Genomic DNA, 22,224 nt, shown 5'->3' with positions numbered 1-22,224 from the left:
CTATATCTATTGTGAACTGACTCGTTAACCGTCATAATGACTTATCGGTGGTAGGATTGATGCTCAACGAGGCGCGGGCTCTTATGGACGACTCCCTGACACTCAAGGTACATTATATCAACCGCGAGGCTAACTGAGTGGCGCACACTTGGCTCATATAAATAAATATGAATTTTGAATTTAAAATGACAGATTTTGATGATATAAAACCAGCATTTTGGGAAATGTCATAAGGAATCACATCCGTTACATGGAATGCTAGAGCCTAAGAGCATTAGTCCAAGATTTACAACGGGGAGACTGAAATCAATGAACCCTGAAATGTTCACAACATACCTCTATCCAAACGCACCGAACCAGAATCCGATAGATGTTGCGATATATGCGGCGACGGAGTCGCATCTGTACGACACATGGGGCAGCTAGAGTGCGAATAAAGCCACATATTTATACACGGTGCATGGTAAGAATGAGAGCATCCCGGCAACGTCTTCAACTCTTCGCCTTCTTCGAATTGAGACAAGCACACCGCACACATTCCGTCATCGTCGACCAACCCCATTCCCTTTCGGTACTTGTGGGATGGGATGAGTTCGGCCGTCGAAGTTTCCAAGCTTGTAATCTCCAACACTTCATGTCCGAGACCATGTTGTCGTTGTTGTTGGTCATGTTGCTCTTGTTGCGATGTTTGGCCTATGAGGTTATTCTAGTATCGACGCCACCAACCGGTGGCGATACAGTGGTAGATTGTTACGACCACGACCGTCGATCCCATGCCGAATAAAATGATGGATAGTCTGTCGCCTCCGAAACCACCGTTGTCGTCTCCCATGACGGAGAGTGGGCATGGAAAATGTTGCAGAGTTTTTGATAGGGAGGAATTTTATGGTTTGGGCATTGAGTTGGTCGATGATTGCAAAGATTAGCATTGTACTATTAAGAATATTATAAAGTTTGGCGAAAGCTACTTTATATAATTTGTTAAGTTTGAATATTATTTCAGAATAAAAAGTAATCGGCCCAATCAAAAATCAGTTCTAATTAATAATGTTCAAATATATAAATAATTTTTTTTATTTTTTTAGGATTTAGTCTTTGATTTTTTATTTATTCAATTATTATTTATTTTAAGTGTATTATTGACTAAATTTGAATCATATATTTCTAAAATTTTTGTAGAATAGCTATGGGATCGGCAGCCTTGGTCGTAACAATCTACCAATGTATCGCCACGGGTTGGTGGCATCGATACTATAATAACCTCCTAGGCCAAACATCGCAACAAGAGCAACATGACCAACAACAACGGCAATATGGTTTCGGACATCAAGTTTTGGAGATTACAAGCTTGGAGACTTGGACGGCCGAACTCATCCCAGTCCGCAAGTACCGAAAGGGGTCCGGTTTGGTCGTCGACGACGGAATGTGTGCGGTGTGCTTGTCTCAATTTGAAGAAGATGAAGAGGTACCATGCACCGTGTATAGATATATGGTTTTATTCGCATTCTAGCTGCCCCATGTGCCGTACCGATGCAACGCCATCGCCGCAGATATCGCAGCATCTATCGGATTCCGGTTCAGGGCGTTTGGATAGAGGTATGTTGTGACCATTTTAGGGTTCATTGATTTCAAATCTCCCCGTTGTGATGATGTTGATCTATAAGGGCGCAGAGTGTAACAGCAATGGCGTGAGAGAAAATAATAAGGTTAAAATACCAACTCATCAAAACAACCAGATCAATGCCTAGGTAAACACTAAATACAGTGATACAGCAAAGATGATGGCCACGTCAGCATATTTTAATGGAATTATTGGTCAATGATTGTTTTCATTGGTCAAAGAGTTACATTAAATTTTGTATTTGAGTTTAAAAGTTATATTAAAATGCAAAAAAAAAAAATCAAGGGTTATATTAATTTTTTATGGCATAATGCAAAAATAAATGTCCTAATTATACCCGAAATTAACTTTAGGTGTCTAAAGAATTTTCGTTAAGAATACGTGTCTAACGTTTTTCTGTTACTTCTGTTACACTTTTAGATATTTTAACTTTTTTTTCGTTACATTTTTAGATGTCTATGCAATAATAACATTTAAAAAGTCATTATATATACGCCTCAGTAAAGTTAGCCGAGAGAAACAATAACACTGATGAATCCAAAATCGAATTCATATACGAAACAAATATCCTATGCCCCCAATATAAAAACATAGAAGTAAGGATGGACAAAAGGGATTAATCTAGCGGTTGTTTTCTTAAAACTTGATAAGTTCGTTTATTTAATATAAAATCTTCCATCTATCTCAACATAAAAGAACTTACCCAAGTAGCTAACAAGAACTCGTTGACGCTATCTAGGTTTGGTTTTTCTGGTTTGATTATCTTCTTATCACCGTTCACCGTAAAACACTTATCATTATTATGTTGTTTACAAAGATTGCAGTGATTAAAATTTACGGCTGCGGTGATGTTTTCGGTCACATTACGTTTATTGCGGTCACAGATATAATGGATGCTATTGCAGTCATTGCAAATATCCCGATCGTGATTTTTTTTTCTAAATGAGTTGATTTTAAAAAAAAACTGATTTAAAAAAAATAAAATAACATAAAAATAGCTTAATAGTGGTTCATTATTACTGTGATTGACCACTACCCGTTAAATTGTAACCACGATCTACCGCTATTGGTGTGATTCACTCGGTGGGGGATGATTTCGGGCATTTATAGAGTTTAAATGAACCTAAATTAATAAATTTGTATTTACGTTGGTTTGTTTATTTCTAAAGGTGTTCATGTTTAATTCATATTAATTTAAATTTTCAATATCGTGTTCGTTTATTTATTTTTAAAAATGTTCATTCGTTTAGCTTTCGTAAATCTATTGATATAACTTTCGCGAACATATTCGTTTAATGTACATAAAAAACTAACCATTTATTTTTCTACTTTCAAGCCAAAAAATAGTGAAATTACTCTATTAGTTCTTAATTTCCTTAGACTTTACATTTTAAACGCTAAGACTTATCTTATATTCAATTTAGTCACCACTACCTTCACCAATATTTAAGAAGAGCTTGTAAACGAGTCGATAAATAAACCAATATTATTTATCCATGGCTGACTCAAAAGCTTTGAGTGCTTCACGCTAGAGCCTCCTGTTCATCATCGGTACCTTCTCTTCTTTAATGTGATCGGGATCAAAGATTCTCATTACGGTGAAGCCATAAGGACAAAGGGCACTTCCGAACAAAGGTTATCCATTTTAACTACACTAGACCAAATTACAACGGACAAAGGGAACTTCCGGACAAGATGATCAACTGTCTCACCAGTCATGCCGCAAACACCACAAGAATCATCCGTGCTCAGTTAACGTCGAACACGCTCCGTATTAGTGAGAATACGCTCACAAGTTAACAGCCAAAGAAAGGTTTTGATCCATTATAAATCACGATACTTCTATATAATCTCCCATACTTTATGTGGGTTATCGCTTGGTTCTCCTAATCTCATGTCATAAGCAGATTTAACCGAGAAACAATGATCAGCTCTCCGTTTCTAGCCCGACAAATCCTTCCTATTACTCGGCAATGGAGGCATCATAGCTGCCAAACTGAGCAAAATAGAATCCGACAGAAGATTGTAACTGTAAGAAACTTTCGTAACTCGAGAGTGAAAAAGAGGAACTCCTAAATACTTCTTCAAGTTTTGGACCTCTAGAAAATCAAACTTCGAACTAATGGAATGTCATAAAGCAGTGTTCAAATATTCTTTTGAATACTTATTTTATGCCCTAATGCTCCCCCAAAACCCTTTTAAAACACCATTGATTACTTGAAATTGTAAGGGAAGCTTCGGCAAATAGCACCGTTTCATCTGCATAAAAAAGATGGGATATCATATGACCATTACGATACAGCCGAATAGATTTTCACATCCCACTTCCACTTTCTCAGTAATCACTTGGGTCGGACGCTCCATGCACAACGCAAATAAATAGGGAGATAAAGGATTACCCTAACGTGTCCTTAGAGTTGGTTTAAAAGACTCTGACATCGTACCATTCAATAGTACTTGAGTCGAAACACGGGTGAATTCACGAGATAATGTTCTCGAACTTTTTTTTTCACGATATGGTGCACATCCCAGATTAATTGCTGGAATGGGGTGAATTCTACAGTGATCGCCATAGGACCCCATGCAATCCAGGCGATCTTGTAGGACGCCATGCAATCCAGGCGACATACGGGGTGACATACGAGCCATACAAGCCATATACGAGCCATACGAGCCAATGGAGAGGTCGCCATGCAATCTTATACGAGGAGAGGTCGCCATGCAGGCTTAGACGAGTCGTACGAGCCAATAGAGAGGTCGCCATGCAGCCTAGGCGACCTTGTAGGTCGCCATGTAGTCCCGGCGACCTTATAGGTCGCCATGTAGTCCCGGCGACCTTGTAGGTCGCCATGTAGTCCCGGCGCCATTCCCATCATCCATGCACATGCAGCCACAACTTAGATTCCTTCACGTGCTCCCCGCTGCATGCCTACAGCTCCCAATGCATGCATGTGAACCATTTGAGCCAATGCATGCATGTGAACCATTTTAGCCATGAATTATTGGTACAATAATTGAACCATTGCTGCGTGAAATCAGCTGATGCTATCATAGCTTCAATTGCACAATTATTGGTGAAATAATTGAGGCAGCTGGTTATATATGGGGTGTGCATTATCCTGAGAACATAAAAGAAAGAAAGAAAGGGAGAAGAGATTGCAGAAGAAATGGAGAAGAGATTGCAGCCGAGAAAGAAAGAAAGGGAGAAAGGAAAGTAAGAAGAAGAAAGGGAGATAAGGTAAATTTTTTTATATTTAAATTAGTTTATTATTATAAATGTTTAATTTGTTAGTTTAGGGTTATATGATTGTTAGTTTAAGTTATAGTATACATAAATTAAAAATTATTTAATTAGTATATGTTTGATAGTTATATAGTTAAAAAATAATTAATTAGTTGTTTTGTTAATAGTTAGTTATATAAAAAAAATTATTTAATTAGTTTGTGTTAGTTAAATAGTTAAGTTATATTTGTTTGTTGAATTTATATTATATAAAAAAATTAGTTAGTAAGTTTATTAGTAGTATATTATAATGAAAAAATAGTTTATTAGTTAGTTTTAGTTATATAAAAGAATATTTTTATTAGTTGTTTAAGGGTTTAGCGTTTACGTTTAACTTATATTTTAAAAAGTTTAGTTTGTTAGTTTATTAGTTTATTATATTATAAGTTATTATATTAAAGTTTAGTGTTGTAAATTAGTTAGTTAGTTTATATTCGATTATATTAAATGATTTTTTAAATATTGTTGTTTAATTTTTTTTTACAGATTCATTCCAATGGCTGACCAAATTCCACTGTTGAGGCTTGACAATGAACATATTTCAAGTCATTTGGGAATAATGGTGAATAAAATATTTGTTTAATGAATTATAATTAATAAATATTTGAATATTATTTTATGATTGTGATAATTTTTTTGAAATATTTAATTGTAGGAGGACGAGCAGCGAGTCCTTCGTCTTCGACTACATAAAGTGCCCAAGCCACACCCACTAATAGAAGAAAATTTGCAAGAGGCTGGATTTTGGTATATAACATTTGTGCGAGATTATAAGTTGGTCCCAGGTTTGATCAGTGCGTTGATTGAACGTTGGAGACCAGAAACGCACACGTTTCATTTGCCGTGTGGCGAATGCACGATAACTTTGGAGGATGTGGCAATGCAACTCGGGGTCCAAACTAATGGGATGCCGGTGGTAATGTCACATGAGTTTAATAAGGTGGAACAACTTTGCAACTTGTTTCTTGGGAAAGCGCCCGTACCACCAGAGTGTAAAGGGTGGCGGGTGAGGTTGTCATGGTTGAAGAATGAATTTCAACTTCAATCAATAGTACGGAGCACGAAATTATATATGCAACACGAGCATATATATTACAATTGATTGGGGGAATTTTGATGCCTGATAAATCCGGTAGTTATGTTCACACTCAGTATCTTCTTTTTTTAACAAATTTTGAGAATTGTAGGCAATATAGCTGGGGTTCGGCGATATTGGCGTTCTTGTATCGTGAGATGTGCAAGGCGTCATTAGTCGTGAATGATAATATTACAGTAGAAATCGGTGGATGTCTGTTGCTGCTACAATCATGGGCTTGGCATAGACTTCCGTTTTTGACACCGATTAGTCGGACTGCGGTTGACTTTCCACTTGCCGGAAGGTAATATGAATCCTCTATTTTAATATAAAATATTAATTAAAAAATATTTATTTTGATTAAAATTATTGAACAAAATGTCTCTATTTTTGTTTTGATTGATATACAGATGGAGGCATAAAATTGAAGGCACAGGGTTGGTGCACAACAACATTAAAGAGTTCAGGTTGAAGATCAACATTAAGGCCAAAAAGGAGGTATGCATAATTTGTATTTTTTAATTATTATTTAAATTAACTATATTATTTGATTTAAATAAATTTTATTGTTTTTGTAATTTTACAGTTTAATTGGAGACCATACATGAATGAAGAATTATTTGCGTTGATACCGCACGATATTTTAGATGGGTTTCAATATTGGTGTGCTGTTACACAATTGATCAATTTTGCTTTTGTTGAGATCCAATTTGGGGATAGAGTGCTGAGGCAATTCCACTTCCACCAACCTATTCCGCGGAGTCCATGGGATCATGACCTCCTCCAAAACTTAGATGGTCGTCGTCCAGTGAATTGGGTTGAGACGCATGACGACCTGCACAGATTTGATGGTCGTCGTAAAGAAAGCGTTAATTGGGTTGAGAAGCATGCAACCTACATTAATGTTTGGAACAATAGGGATTCATTCATGCCAACTCTTGACGCCATTCAAGACGACGACTTTAATTTTGAGACTTCGGCTTACCTTGCTTATTTTTTGGATAATGGAAAGCCGTTCCTCACAACAATAGTAGAGAGGCGACAATTTTTGAGGTTTAAGAAAAGATTTGGTAAAGCTGAATACTCTCTACCGAGTGGGAGTGAGAGTTCATCTCTACAACCTGAAGCGGAAATGACCGATGTGGATAATATCGCACCACAATCGTTGCATCACGCAGTTGATGATTCTACTGGCCCGGCATACATACCAGAGTTTGTGCAGCCTGAGGCACCCACCTATTCTCCTACGTTTTCGTCGACGTATGACTTTGAACACATGACAGTTCAAATACCCCAATGAATGAGGGGGATGGGTACAATACTCCTGAGCCACAACGGCCACAACGTATCAGACGTCCGCCCCGACATTATCATTCAACAACACCCCGGCATCGACAACAATTGTAAACTCGTTTGCTATTTATTACAAATTATTTATTGAAATTAGACTACTTTTTTTAACCTTAAAAATGATTTTTAGTATCAAATCATTACTAGTATCAAATAATTAAATATTTAGTAAATCACTATTTTAAATCATTAGTATCAAATAATTAAATATTAACAATAAATCCTTATTTAATAAAGTAAATCATTAGTATCAAATCATTAAATATTTAAAAATCATTAATAAATTCGACTATGTATAAATTTAAACTCAGTAATCCACACTTGTACACTCATTTGTTAGTATTCTATAATTATTAGTAATAATTATTAAATCATTAGTATTAAATCATTATTATAAATAATTACTAAATAATAACTAAATAATTATTATAAAATCATTATTATAATGATTATTATCAAATCATTACTAAATCATCAAATCATTAAATATTTAAATCATTATTAAATCATTTTTATAATGATTATTACTAAATCATTTTTATAATGATTATTACTAAATCATTATTATAATGATTATTATCAAATCATTACTATAATGATTATTATCAAATCATTACTAAATCATCAAATCATTAAATATTTAAATCATTATTAAATCATTTTTATAATGATTATTACTAAATCATTATTATAATGATTATTATCAAATCATTACTATAATGATTATTATCAAATCATTACTAAATCATCAAATCATTATTAAATCATTTTTATAATGATTATTACTAAATCATTATTATAATGATTATTATCAAATCATTACTATAATGATTATTATCAAATCATTACTAAATCATCAAATCATTAAATATTTAAATCATTATTAAATCATTTTTATAATGATTAATAAATACATAGAAATACATATATGATTACTAATGATGAGGCCTATATCTTGGTAAATTAGGACAATTGTTTTTTGAATGGCCTTCACCCCTACATAATCCGCATCTCTTTGCTTGACCTCTCTCTATAGCATGAAAATCTATACTGGTATGAATTCGAGTGGACTCAGGTCGACCCTTTGGACTTCTGCGAAGCATTGGATTTGGTAGCCATTCATCATGATCCTTTTTGGGCCAATATGATTCATTCGGGATCTGTCTGAACACATAGCTGTAGACATTTAATATCCTACGTAGGTGGAAGCATTCATCAACATAAGTGTATGCGCTTACACCAGCATACATACATGCAGCGACTGCATGAGCACATGTATATTTCCATGCCTGAAAACGACCACAATCACACCATTTGTGTCGTAAATCAACTCTAAATGTTTGGTCTTCTCCTCCGACGTTACGACGTATACACGACACGACAAAAGTATGACCAACTCGGTCGAAATTATGAACAACCATTGATGTTGCCAATCGCTCATTTGCTTCCATTGATTCCACCACTGTAGGAGCCCAAGTTTTACCTCTATTTATGAGACTCTCAATTTCCTTGCCTTTGTCAGACCAAACTTTACCCAGTCTAAAGTACGTCTCTTTCACCACACTCACTATTGGGAGATGGCGTGTACCTTTTAGTACCGAATTAATGGCCTCAAAAAGGTTTGTGGTCATATGTCCGTATCTCCGACCTTCATCGTATGCTTGCGACCATTTTTCCCGCGGTATTTTTGAAGCCCACTTCCAAACACGCTGATCATCGTAAAATACCTTCAAATTCTCCAATCTCTTGTCAAAATTTGGTCGACGTAGTTCGTATCCTGTTCCATAATATATTGTGTTAAACCGCAATTAAAAAACCACGTAAAAATACACAAATATTGAAAATAAAACTTACCCATGCTGACTATCTCGCTACGAATATGTGCGTTATGAAACTGGTCGATACTATTCTTGCCAATATGACGGATACAAAATGTCGGATATGCATACGGAGGTATCCAACGACTTCCTGGTCGTTCAATTGCCGCCAAAATACCCGTTCCTCTATCGGATATCAAGCAAACTCCATCTTCACGAACGACATATTGACGTAGATTGGTCAGAAAGAAATCCCAAGCCTCTGTTGTCTCTCCCTCAACAATGGCGAATGCAATTGGGAAGATATTTCGCTCACCATCTTGAGCAACTGCCATCAAAAGTACATGCCTATATTGACCATACAACCACGTACCATCTACTTGGATCATACGTTTGCAAAATGGAAATCCTTCAATACATGCCTTGAATGCCCAAAATAGTCTATGAAATATTTTCTTCCCTGGCAGAAGTTGACCTTCTTCGTCATATGCGGCATGGTTTGAGACTTCACTATAGTTCCTGGGATAAATCGCTTCATTGCTTGTAGCAAATGTGTAGCTCATTGTACGATGTATCCCAATCTCCATACGTCAACTTCATTGCCTTCATTTTCGCATTCCACACCTTGCCATATTTTACTTGATATCCAAATTGGCTTCGAATAGATGCATCTAACACTGAACAAGATATCCTTGGATCATTTTCAACCATCGCCTTCACGTATTCACATGTTACATCGGAGTCCAATAGTCGGTGGTCTTGTTCGATGGAGTTTCGCAAACATGTGTGCGAACCATTGTACCTCGTGATGACCCAAACATCGTGCCTTTGATTTTTCGACACTCTGATCTTCCACTTGCACTCTGGGCCATATTTTACACACTTTGCGTATAGGGTTTTCTGGTTGGACTCTGCAACATGGACATCAACATGGCATTTGATGCAGTACTCTTTAATCGCCAGCGTAGCTTCATTTTTTCCTCTGAATTGCACCCCAACTGAAAATTCACCAGAATTATCGAATTATTCAGTCATTTGGTACGGAGGTAAATGTGGTATGTCTGGGAATTCAGGTGCCCTCATTGCATCATAGTCTATCTCGTACATGTGAGGAGTAGCTTCATACGGTGTCGGAACTTCATCAATTGCACCTCCACCAAAAATATTTTCGTCGCCGACCAAAACGGGTTCTTCAGTTTCTTCATCTTCGCTTGAATCATCATGAATTTCTCCCCATCGATTTTCAGCGTCAATATCAATAACCAATTCCGGTATGTTTCTCGTATCATACTCTGCTGCTGTAGATGTCCCCCCGACTTCATTTACACTTTCCAATAGTGCCATAAAACTGTTCGGGAACCTGTATGTCGGCTCTTCAAACTGACTATATAAAGCCATTTCAGATGGATTTTGAGCCACACCTCTTAATGACCCAGGAACATCACATATGTTACGCACATCAACAAATAATTCAATAACTGCTATATTGGTTGACTCATGTAATCCAACCATGGTTCCAATATCATCATCTTCTTCAAGTGGAACTGCAGCATATCTGATTGTGTTAGAGCATATCATAAACCTATACCTCAAACCATCAACTGCAGCTCAAATTTTTCTTTCTATCTTATGCTTCATTTCTATAAATGTGATGTCTTTTTTGAACATCATATTTATTGGTTTTTCAGACTGAAAAACTACTCCGACCTCATTTTCCATAATCTGTCCATTATAATGGACAATCGTGAAAAAGTTGTTGCTCATTTTCTCTACAAATAAAAAAATAAATTAATTTAGATTAAAAAATTAGATAAGATAATTTCATAAATTATTAATATAATATATATACTATTATATTAATGATCAAATAAAATTTATTATTTAACTTGATTGATTGCTTACTAATAAACCTAATAATGATTTGATAATTACTATTAATCTAATGATTTGATATTTAATGATTTAATAATAATATGATTTAGTCATAATCACTAATAATTATTTATTATAAATATTTAATGATTTAGATTTGATACTAATCATTTAGTAATTATTACTAATAATAATGATTAGTTTGATAATATTTTTTATTTTTTAAAAATATCAAACAAATTTGTTAGGCAAAACTGTCGAGATAATGTTCTCGAAATAATTATTTCGCGAGATAATGCGTTGTCCGGATTATTTCATTCAATTAATTTTTACTTCTTACTAATATACACATACAATGTAAATTAAACAAAATATTTTTAAAACAAAACTAAATATTTTTAAACACAATATTTTTAAAACGGAAATTATCTCGCACAAATTAGTTTATATAATCTAATATAAACTTACTAACTAACTAATTTACACATACACAACAACAAAAAATGGACAACAAAAATAATAAATTACTCACGTCTTTATGCCTTCTTCCTTTACTTTCTTTTCCTGCCTTGTTTCTTTCTTCGAATCAATCTGTACGTGGGCAAATATTGTGAAATAATGTCCTGTATGTGTAAACAAAATATTTATTTAAACAACAATAGCTCCCACAAATTAATTTTATATAATCTAATATATTATAATATACCTTAAACTAATAAACTATTTCTTTATTATAATATAACTTAGTTAAAATAACAAACTAATTAAGCACTAATTAATTTTTTTTATAATATAACTTCAACTTCAACGAACAACCTAATATACGTTTAAAGACACCAACAAATTAATTAATATTTTTTATATTTAATAACTTAAACTAAGAAACTAATTAACTAATTTTTTATATAATAATATATAACTTAACTAATAAACTAATATAATATAACTTAAACTAACAAACTAATAATTTATACTAACAAACTAATTACTAGATTTTAGTTTTACCCTAAACCCGAAACTAACAAACTAATAATTTCATATAATAAACTAAATTAAACAATAAAAAAATTACCTCACGAACTATGTTTGAGCCTTTATCTTCTTTTCTTCTTCTTCCTTTTCTTTTTCTCGGCAAAGTTTATATGTGCTTATGCTTCTGGTTCTGCTTGTGCTTCTACCCTAAACCCCATATCCTTTATATAAAGCAACTGAGCGTTGGACAGAGTCATTAAATTTGATTGTTGAAGCAAATAATATTAGTATTGCATCGTCTAACTATTGAGCATTGAAAGGCTGACAGCTAAATTAACGCTGCAATAACGCAACTATAGATGCAACACATACAGCTACGGGTGCAGGAATCTCTCAGCTATGATGCAACGCATGCATGCAGCTACAGCAGCAGCTACAGGAATCTCTCAGACCTTGGTCGCCGAGACTCCATGGCGACCTACCTACCACGCTGCCGTGACCTACACCGTTCGACGTGCATGGCCCATGCACAGTTCCCACGTCCCATGCACAGCATGCATCCCCTCCCCCATGCATTCCCACGTCCCATGTTGATTGCATGGCGACCTATTCCTTTGCAAAATACACACAGGTCGCTCGGATGCCATGGCGACCTCCAAGGTCGCCCGGATGCCATGGCGACCTCAAAGGTCGCCCGGATGCCATGGCGACCTCCAAGGTTACTGTAGAATTCACCCCATTCCAACAATTAATCTGGGATGTGCATTATATCGTGAATAAAAAAGTTCGAGAACATTATCTCGTGAATTCACCCGTCGAAATTGTCGAAATTTTATCAGATAATGGTGTGGAAAAAAAAATTTCATGAGATAATGTTGTTGGAGAATTATTTGCTAAGATAGGGTGTTTGCTACAGTTCAAACACATGTCACCAAGCCGTCCTTGCGACCTGTGCTAAGGTCGCCATGTGATCCCTATAGGTAGCCATGCAAGCACCACGACCTGGAGGTTTGCAACAGCTCTTTTGGTTCATTCACAAGTGCTGTGCTTCATCCAATGAATTCTTTGTAAGCCTTTACAGAAAAAAGGATAGAATATCATTATAGCATCTATTTGTTTTGCTTACAAATAAATAATTAAATTCATTAAATCGATTTAATAAAAAATATTGAACGATAAAGTAACAATTGGAACAAATTTTCAATATTTTAAACTCCATATAGAAGCAATTTACAGAGATGAAACAATCACAACCTCCATGTCGTGGTGCTTGCATGGCGACCTACAGCTGGATGGGATCACATGGCGACCTCAGCACAGGTCATGGGGACGGCTTGGCGACCTCCGTTCGAACTGTAGCAAACACTCTATCTCAACAAATAATTCTCCAGCAACATTATCTCATGAAATTTTTTTCCACACCATTATCTGATAAAATTTGCCGTATAAGTATTCTGAAACTGTCCGATAAATTGAGGTCCCTTAAAGTGTCATCAATAAAAGACCACTCGAGACGGACATAGACCTTCTCAAGGTAAATTTTGATAGCCATGAAGTCAAGCTTACATTTCTAAAGGTAAAAACAATATTAAAAAAACTATTTAATTTTTTTAAAATTATATATATATATAAAGTGGATCCCTCTCTAGCATTTGTGTTTGAATATGTATCTACACTTATTCAAATATTATTGTCCTTTCGAAATCAAATATTATACTTCCAAAGAATTTTTTTGGTGCTCTATGATTAACCATTACACTTTGATAAGACAATCGAAAAATTTTAAAAATCTATTATGACTCAAAATTATTGATTAATATGTATTTATTCACTCTATAGATCTATAAAAAATAATCATAATTTTAAATTTGACGCGTTATGTCACCGTCAATTACAATTCCTAATTTAAATCAAAAGGATTGAATCGTCAACCGTAATCATAACTACATTACTCATATTAACAAATATGAATATCATGGTAGGGAAATATGATCTTTACCAATATTCTCGCATTCCATTCTGACAAGTGCTGGTTCTGAACATGGGTACATTGTGTGCAAAAGTCAAAATAATTATTCATGTGAAAGGTTCACGTGAAGCAGTCTTAATATACGGTTAAAAAAGGGTGTTACTGATTTTGTTATTGGTTAAATAACAAAACTAAACAATAACAAAACAGGTAAAAATGACCGAAAACATTATTAGGCGCTAAAAATGACCGGTTTTATTATTATTGGGCGTTTTAACCGGATTTTTAAAAAAATGACCGAAAATATTAAAAAAAATGATGTTTTAGGTAAAAATAAAAATATTACCGATAATTTTTTACCGGTTTTATTATTTAAACAATGACAAAACTAGTAACGTGTTATTTATGCATTGATTCCTCATCATAGTTTTCAATTAATTCGGATATTAGGGTTGAATATAAGTATCTAATTGGCATAGTTATTTTTAGAAATGGATCGAGAGAAAAGTTATCTCATAATAATATCAAATTATCATATATTTTATATATTTTTTTATTTTAATTAATAATTTGTTTTTCCCCTTTTTAAAATTTTATAAATTCATCTCCTTACTGAACTTTTAAATGCTCACCCCTAAATATAAAAGGCATAATACTAAAAATAGCCTCTGTCATTTATTAAAATGGTCGTTTTGACACTAATTTTTTTTAGCATTTTAAAATTTAAAGATTTTTTTAGGTAAAAATATTCTTTTATAAATGAAAACTATTGGTTAACAAATTATTACCACTTCAAAATATGCCATTTTTACTCTACAATAAAATGTGTGAGATTAAAATATTCTAAATATATATATATATATATATATATATATATATATATGAAAATAATCATTCAATTATATTTAATTTTTTTAACATAAAGTCTTTGCATAATTATTTGTTATACTTGTGTTCAGACATGATTGTAAGACGTGGATATCTTGAATTCCCAAAACAATTTTCTGGTCAATCAGAGAAAGACACGTGGAAAGCTAATATGAAAGGAAGAAAGAGTTGCCATTTCACCAGCAGAGAGCGTGCAGCACAAGACCCAATGAGTGGGAACTGAAAAGGCAGGCACCTGGTGTGCCAAAACTAGCTTAAATTGTGAAAGTGGGGACGACAGTGAAACTGAAGAAAGTCTTGTTTAACGATATTACATTTCCATTGCTCCTTAGTGGCACCCCTTTACATGTATACTATAATTTGGGATAGTCATAGGTCAGGTTCGATCGAGATTTTGATCAATCTAATTCGATTTAAAAATATATATATTTTTTTATTATAAAAATATATATCTGACTTTGGTTTTTTGATAATAAAATCAATTTATCTAAAAAAATTTATATCATTTATCTGAATCTGATCCGACTCTCTATTTTGAGATAAAACCTAAACTTAAATTTAAATCAAAATATTCATTTCTATTTTACTTGAAAATAAAAAAATTAGTTGACCCTATTACTATATATAATGAGGTAAGGGAGGTAAGATAATAGGTTGCCCCCAACATCAAGTTAAGAGTAGCTTCCGTAGGAGACCTCCAGCATTATAAATTGCATACCGTGAGATTCAATCCTATAATCATAAGATTTAGAGTCTTACGCTCTACCAATTAAACTGGACGGACAATTCTTCATTTCTATTTACTTGGTATATCTTATACTTCATCTAATACTCATTCTTCTCCCCGTGACTCCCACCTCTCCTCCCCGTGAGTTCTCTTCCCTTCCTCTCCTCCTCCAAATTCCTTCCTATTTCTTCTCATGACTGTCCCAGCTTACCTCCAATCGCTAAACAATCACATCCGTTCATCATCATCATCATCATCATGCGGTCGCCGCAGGGTTTCCGCAACGGCGACACACCTTCCCCGCACCACCGGAATCCCGCCCCTCACTTCCACAACACCGTCACGCTCCGTAAACTCAGAAGATTCAACTCGCTGATTCTCGTCTTCCGAGTCACCGCCTTCACTTTCTCACTTGCTTCCTCCGTCTTCATGGTCACCAACTCCCGCGGCTCCGATTCCCCTCACTGGTTCGATTTCGACGCTTTCAGGTTAGTTCGTTTCTTTATCTCGTAATTCAAATTAAAAAAAAACAATCATCTAATTTCGGTTTCGATTTCATGTTCCTTTTGAGATTTGAATTCTATAAACAAAATTTGAAAGAAGGGCTTAAGAATTGAAACGGAAACGCGAAATCTTACCGCAGATTCGTTTTCGCGGCGAACGCAATCGTGGCTTTGTATTCGCTGTTCTAAATGGGCGTTTCCGTCTGGGAGATCTCCACCGGCGCCACCCTCTTCCCTGAAATCCTTCAAGTCTGGTTCGACTTCGGCCACGATCAGGTTTCCTTCTTTATCATTAATCGAAATTCCTGAACTTCAACACTTTGGTCAAATTACATAAAAAGTCCATTATGTTTTTAACAAATTTAGTCTTTGAACTTTTGGACATTTCAAATTCATCCCAAAGTTGTGATTCTTATTTTATACTATTAGGAGGTGTTTGGATCAATGAATGTAGGATTCGCATAAGAATGAAATCCACATTCTCATGTTTGGTTGGTCGGGAATCTCATTTCCGGTAATATTTTATTATTAATAGTAGATTTTTTTAGGTATATTACCGAGAATGTTATTACCTCCCTTTATTTAGGTATTGTTGAATTACCAGCGTTTTAGACTAAAATACTCTTAATTTTTTTTTCAAAAATATCTTTCTTCTGTTATTTAATAATAAAAATTTTACGAATTTTAAATTACAAATTTATCTTTAAATTTTACAAAAAAAATTATATAATTAAAATTTTATAAGAAGTTCAGGAGTTAAAATAAAATTTTATCTTTTTATTAAATATTTTTATATTTTTAATTTTGTAAAAACAAAAATATATTAATTATATTAATTTAAAAATTTTAAAAAATATATATAAATATTTTTTAACTTGTTAAAAAACAAATATATAATAAATATAATTTGGTCAAATATACATTCTAATAATCTTTTATTCATTTAACCAAACACGGTAATCTTATATTCCTGTTAAACCAATTAAACATAAAATAAAATATTCTTAATAATCTTATTCTCTGATAATCTTACATTCTCACTGGTAATCTTATATTCCGTGAACCAAACGTATCATTATTATTTGAACTTTTGAATATATCAATTTCATATCCAATTTTTTTGAATGATTTTGGGAGTGAAAGTTTAATTTAAGTTGATATTCATAATTTGGAAATGAACTTAAAATGTTCAAAAGTTAAATAATTAATTTAAAATGAAAATTATAATTTATGAAAGAATGATGTAAATAACTTTTGTGATATATATATATATATATATATTGAAATGTAAAAAATTTAAAAAATAAGTAAATTGTTATTGAATGCTAAATTTATTAAAAAAACGATAATAAAAGTACCTTTTATGAAATTTAACCTTTACTTTTACTTTTTAAAATGGGATTAGGTGTACGGACACGTGTACGACGTCGAACTCGTTATGCGTGCAATCCGACATATCGGTGGCGTTGGGTTTTGCCGGGTTTTTGTTTCTCGGGTTGTCGTCTCTGCTCTCGGGTTTTCGGGTTGCCTGTTTTGTTATCAACGGCTCTCGTTTCCATCTTTAGTTTTTAGAGGGAACACCAATAGTTTTGCATCTGCTCAGAAATTTGACAAAAAAGCATGAGAGTAATTTTGAAAAAAAATTAACTTGATTATCGTATTATTTTTTAATATATTTTTTAAATTAAAATATATATTTATTGTGATATTTTGATTAATATTTTTGTTGTTGATTGATACGATATCGGTGTGATAGTTTATAGTATTGACGTAACGATTTATAGTGTTGATATGATAATTTATATGTCATGTTTGAGTTACAAATTTAATTTATTTATAATGTTTGAGTTATAAATTTAGTTCATCTGTCATATTATTAATTATTGTCGATTATCATATTCGTATTGTGGATAATCACGTCGTTAGAATTATCACATTAGCATTGTTACAGTTAATGACTGTTATGATATTGATGTTATAGTTTTATATTATTAACTATTGTAAATTATCATATCAGTATTATGGATTATCACATCACTGTAATGATTTATCACGTCAATTTCATAACAGTTAATGACATAAGACGATAAAAGAATTACATTAAATTTATTTTTAAGTTAAAATATCATTAAAGAAAAAAATAATATAATAACCACATTAATTATTTTTTAATTACATATATCTCTTTTGCCCAGAAATTTTAATGCTTTTCTTTTTACTGTGTACCGTACGCTGTAACTGTTTCCCCTCGATTTACTGATTTCTTCTTATTTTTACCCTGATGACGTGGAGTGTTTTGTATTCATATTAAATACTGAATACCATAAAATTAATAAACATATAAATTAAGATTTAAATTAACTTATTTAATTTATTTTAAATTATAAAATTTGTATAATATAGAATATACAAAATATTTTATAATAGTTTAAGATGTTAATAAGATAAATTTTTATTTAGAATATTTTTTAATCGTTAAAACATATGTGCACTTAAAGATGAAAAAAAAACAACTTCTAATATATTTAAATATATTTTGATTTCAAGTATAATGTTTAAATATATTTATCAAATAAGTTATAAAGAAAACGCATGAATCGTATTATTTTTAAAAATGATAATAAAAGATATGTTATATTTGATAAATAAAATATTAAACTAATTAAAAAATATATAATATTTATAATAATATATTAACGATTTTATCTCAAACATTGATATTGGAAAAAAACACTTTATAAACAGTATTTGAAACTTGCTTGTGGATTTTTTCAATGCTAATGCGTTGAATAATAATCCATTATTATTACCTTTTAAATAAAAAATATATTTATTTTATTTATTATTATTTATTTGTCAATTTCATTAGTGATGTAATATTCTTTTACATTGAGTTGAGAATCAATAGATTAATTGTTAATTGTAATATCTAAATGGATACATACAGTGGCGGAGCCATAATTTGGTGAGGGTCGATACGTGATCATCTTAAATTTTGAATTTTCTTTAATTAATTAATTATTTTATTGATTTAGTTTATTTTTATTCGAATATATGAATATAAAAACCTTACTTTAACCTTTCAGGACGATATATAGCAAAAATAGTAATGGAGGAGTTGTTGTTCATCTTAAAATTTTAGTTTTTCACCGATTGATTATTTATTTTATTAGTTATATTTACTCTTAAATTTTATTTGTGTTCATCTATTTTACGTTAATATATGTATATTCACTGTCAAAAATATTTCTGAAACCAATACGTTGGCAACGACGGACTTACATTATAGCTAGGAGGGGTAATAGCCCCAACCTTGATGGTCTAATTATCTCTTAAGCCACTGATAGCTTTTAAAATCATTGCAATTAAGTCTGTCTTTTCCAAAAATTTTGGTATAATTATTTTTTCAGCAGACTGTTAGTTTTAAAATTAATGAAATTATGCCTTAATTCCAAGTTTGTTTGGTTTAATTACATTTTAAGACCTTTAAATTTTAAAATTTATGAAATTAAATCCTTAATCTCTTACTGTTTATGATTTGATTACTTTTAAGATCCTATTTATTTTAAAGTTAAAGACTCATTCAATCATAGAAGTTAAACGATTCGCCCCTCTCATAATTCGACTCTTTTCTAGACTATTTTTATGTTTGATGGATTTGATGAAATCATATACCTATACATATTTGAATTGTCCATCTAGCTCAGTTGGTAGAGTGTAAGGCTCTTAATCTTGTGGTCGTGGGATCGAGTCCCACTGAGGGTAATTCATAACGGAGGTCTTCTACGGAAGCTGCTCTCAACCTGACGTTGGGGGCAACTTACTACCCTACCTCCCCCTTACCCCATTACGTATGGGGAATAGGGTCAGCTAATATATTTATATATATCTATACATATGTGGGAACCAATAGGCTTAATTATAAAATAAGTGTTTTTCACGAATAGGTGTTCAATTATTTTTGAATGATCTAGGTGTGTAACGTTACAAACGTTACCACTTTCAGTGGTTTTTCAGCCCGTAATTGGTGTTGATTTTCCATGTTAAGTGGCACGTGTCATATTTTGGTAATTTTAAAATTTTTATTTTAAATTAAAAAATTAAAATTATATTTTCAAAAAAAAAACACACACACACACACAAATTTTGAAATAGTCCTAAAACTTTGAAAATCTTCATTTCAACACCTAAACCCACGCCAACTGCCGGCCTTTGCCGCCGATGAATCTCCACCCGAGCTCACCTCCCCCCGACGACCGATAACCCCATGAAATCGCGGTCAATCAACGACCAATCGACGACGAATCTATGTTTTGTATCCTGCGAACCCTAGGCTAAAAATCGCGCCCAAGCAATCCCGACGACCAATCGGCGGCAACTATGGTGGCGTATGACTAGGAAGATGGTAGAGACTACGTCGGCGGCGGGTTAGGGTAAGGGATTTAGGATTTTTAGGAATTTAGGTTTTTTTTGTAATTTAAGAGAAATTATGGTTTTTTATAAATGTAATAATATTTTTATTAAAAAAAAGAAAAGAAAACCTTATAAATGATCATACTAAAAATTTATCGTGATCTATCTTTGATAATTACGAATATTTATTAATATTAAATTCGATGATCAAAAGGCAGGAATAGATCAACGAGATAACCTTATAAATGATATTTGGAGAGATAAATGTCAAATCAACCCAAGAAAAAATAAGACGTGTTACAAGAATGAGATTTACTGATGTTTCTGGTCGGTACATTATATTGATGTAAATAAGTATTGGAGTTTAGTCCTCATACTTTTAATTTTGGAAATTTAATCTCTCTACATTTTAGACTTAAAAATTCAAGTCCAATTATTAAAATCGTTAAGATGGTTTTATTAAATTCGCTAATATGATATTTTGAAATAAAAGAAATACTAACTTGTAAGACATGGAATAAAATGTAGCATTATAATAAACCTAAATTTAACCCAAAAAATAACGTTAACAACTGGACTTAAATTTTGAAACTAAAAAAATAGAAGGACTAAATTCTAAATGTACAAAGAGTACAAAGACTTGAAACATATTTTAACCATAAAATATCAAACCCAGAAAGATGGCGAAAACGTGAACATAAATAAATGTCGTTTATCTTCTATTCATCCTTATACCATATTGATGTGACAAAATTAACCAAAAATTCATTAAAAAAATTATTATAAGAACGGAAGAGTTTAGAAGAAGCAATCTATTGCCAGAGCTGCCTTCCCAAGCTTAAACAATTCCATATCATTCTCCAATGGAGTCAAGTTCAAATCCAAGCACATAACCCTTCTGCTATTCGATTTCTTCACGATTGGTGTCATCAGTGCCTCGTCATGCTGGTCTTGGGTTTCACTCGAACCGGTCCTATGTCTCCTCATGTGTCCCCCTAATGCTTGCCCGATAGCGAACTTGACCCCGCAGATCGAGCACCCGTGTGTCTTAGGCTTCGCCGGCGGTCGATTCTCGGTTGAACTATCATCTCCGTCGATGAGCTTCGTTTTCTTATGGCTTGCTCGGTGACCTCCTAGGGCTTGGAACGAACCGAACTGCCGATTACATGTTTTGCACTCGAAAATCCTACTAGGGTTGTCGTTGTTGTTGAAGATGGCATGTTGATCATAAGTGTTTCCTCCTTGTGAAAGGAGCATCAAGCAATTTGCCAAAGCTAAATTGCTCTCAATTTCACTAGGAAAACTTCTCTTCATATTGTTTTGGAGTGGTTGGGTATGGTGTGAAAATGCAAGTTTTTTTTTGGGGGTATTTGATTTTTTTTTTCAAATAAAAAGAAGCACAATGGGGGTATATGTATTGGTTGGTTTGAGACTTAAGAGAGAGATATGGAAAGTTTGACTTTTAAAGTTGACCTTTTGGAATGACGTTTGTACCCTTATTTCTAACAACAACAACAAAACCCTATTCCCATATGTAATGGGGTAAGGGGAAAAATTAGCTGATCATATTCCCATATGTAATGGGATAAGGGAAAGGTAAGATAGTAGGCTTGACCCCCAACGCCAGGTTGAGAGCAACTTCCGTGGGAGACCTCCAGCCGTCAGAATTATGAATTGCCTACCGTATGACTCGATCCCACGACCACAAGGTTAAAAGCCTTACGCTCTTACCAA

General features: G+C 33.1%; 2 protein-coding genes across 2 annotated transcripts; one reads left to right on the top strand and one right to left on the bottom strand.

Moving 5' to 3' along the window:
- Positions 1-5,101: 5,101 nt before the first annotated feature.
- Positions 5,102-21,862, bottom strand: LOC120156147 (zinc finger protein ZAT12-like). The gene is made up of 2 exons (XM_039167556.1): positions 21,272-21,862; positions 5,102-5,125 (listed from the first exon to the last, which is right to left on the bottom strand). The coding sequence occupies exon 1, from the start codon at positions 21,802-21,804 to the stop codon at positions 21,289-21,291; it is 516 nt and encodes a 171-aa protein (XP_039023487.1). The 5' UTR covers positions 21,805-21,862; the 3' UTR covers positions 5,102-5,125; positions 21,272-21,288.
- On the top strand, positions 15,723-16,411 carry LOC120156148 (CASP-like protein 4C1). The gene is made up of 2 exons (XM_039167557.1): positions 15,723-16,062; positions 16,218-16,411. Exons 1-2 carry the CDS (start codon positions 15,833-15,835, stop codon positions 16,264-16,266), a joined length of 279 nt encoding a protein of 92 aa, XP_039023488.1. The 5' UTR covers positions 15,723-15,832; the 3' UTR covers positions 16,267-16,411.
- Positions 21,863-22,224: the final 362 nt, after the last annotated feature.

Source organism: Hibiscus syriacus, unplaced genomic scaffold (genome assembly GCF_006381635.1).
Source record: "Hibiscus syriacus cultivar Baekdansim isolate YM2019G1 unplaced genomic scaffold, ASM638163v2 tig00111213_pilon, whole genome shotgun sequence".
NCBI classification, from domain to species: Eukaryota; Viridiplantae; Streptophyta; class Magnoliopsida; order Malvales; family Malvaceae; genus Hibiscus; species Hibiscus syriacus.
The sequence above is the reverse complement of the archived record's forward strand: the minus strand, read 5'-3'. Positions and strand labels throughout refer to the sequence as shown.

Bases quoted from the DNA above. Each gene is read 5' to 3' on its own strand.
- LOC120156148 (XM_039167557.1), top strand. From the start codon at position 15,833: ATGCGGTCGCCGCAGGGTTTCCGCAACGGCGACACACCTTCCCCGCAC. The intron at 16,063-16,217 runs GTTAGTTCGTTT...ATCTTACCGCAG, and splicing joins TTCGATTTCGACGCTTTCAG to ATTCGTTTTCGCGGCGAACG.
- LOC120156147 (XM_039167556.1), bottom strand. From the start codon at position 21,804: ATGAAGAGAAGTTTTCCTAGTGAAATTGAGAGCAATTTAGCTTTGGCA.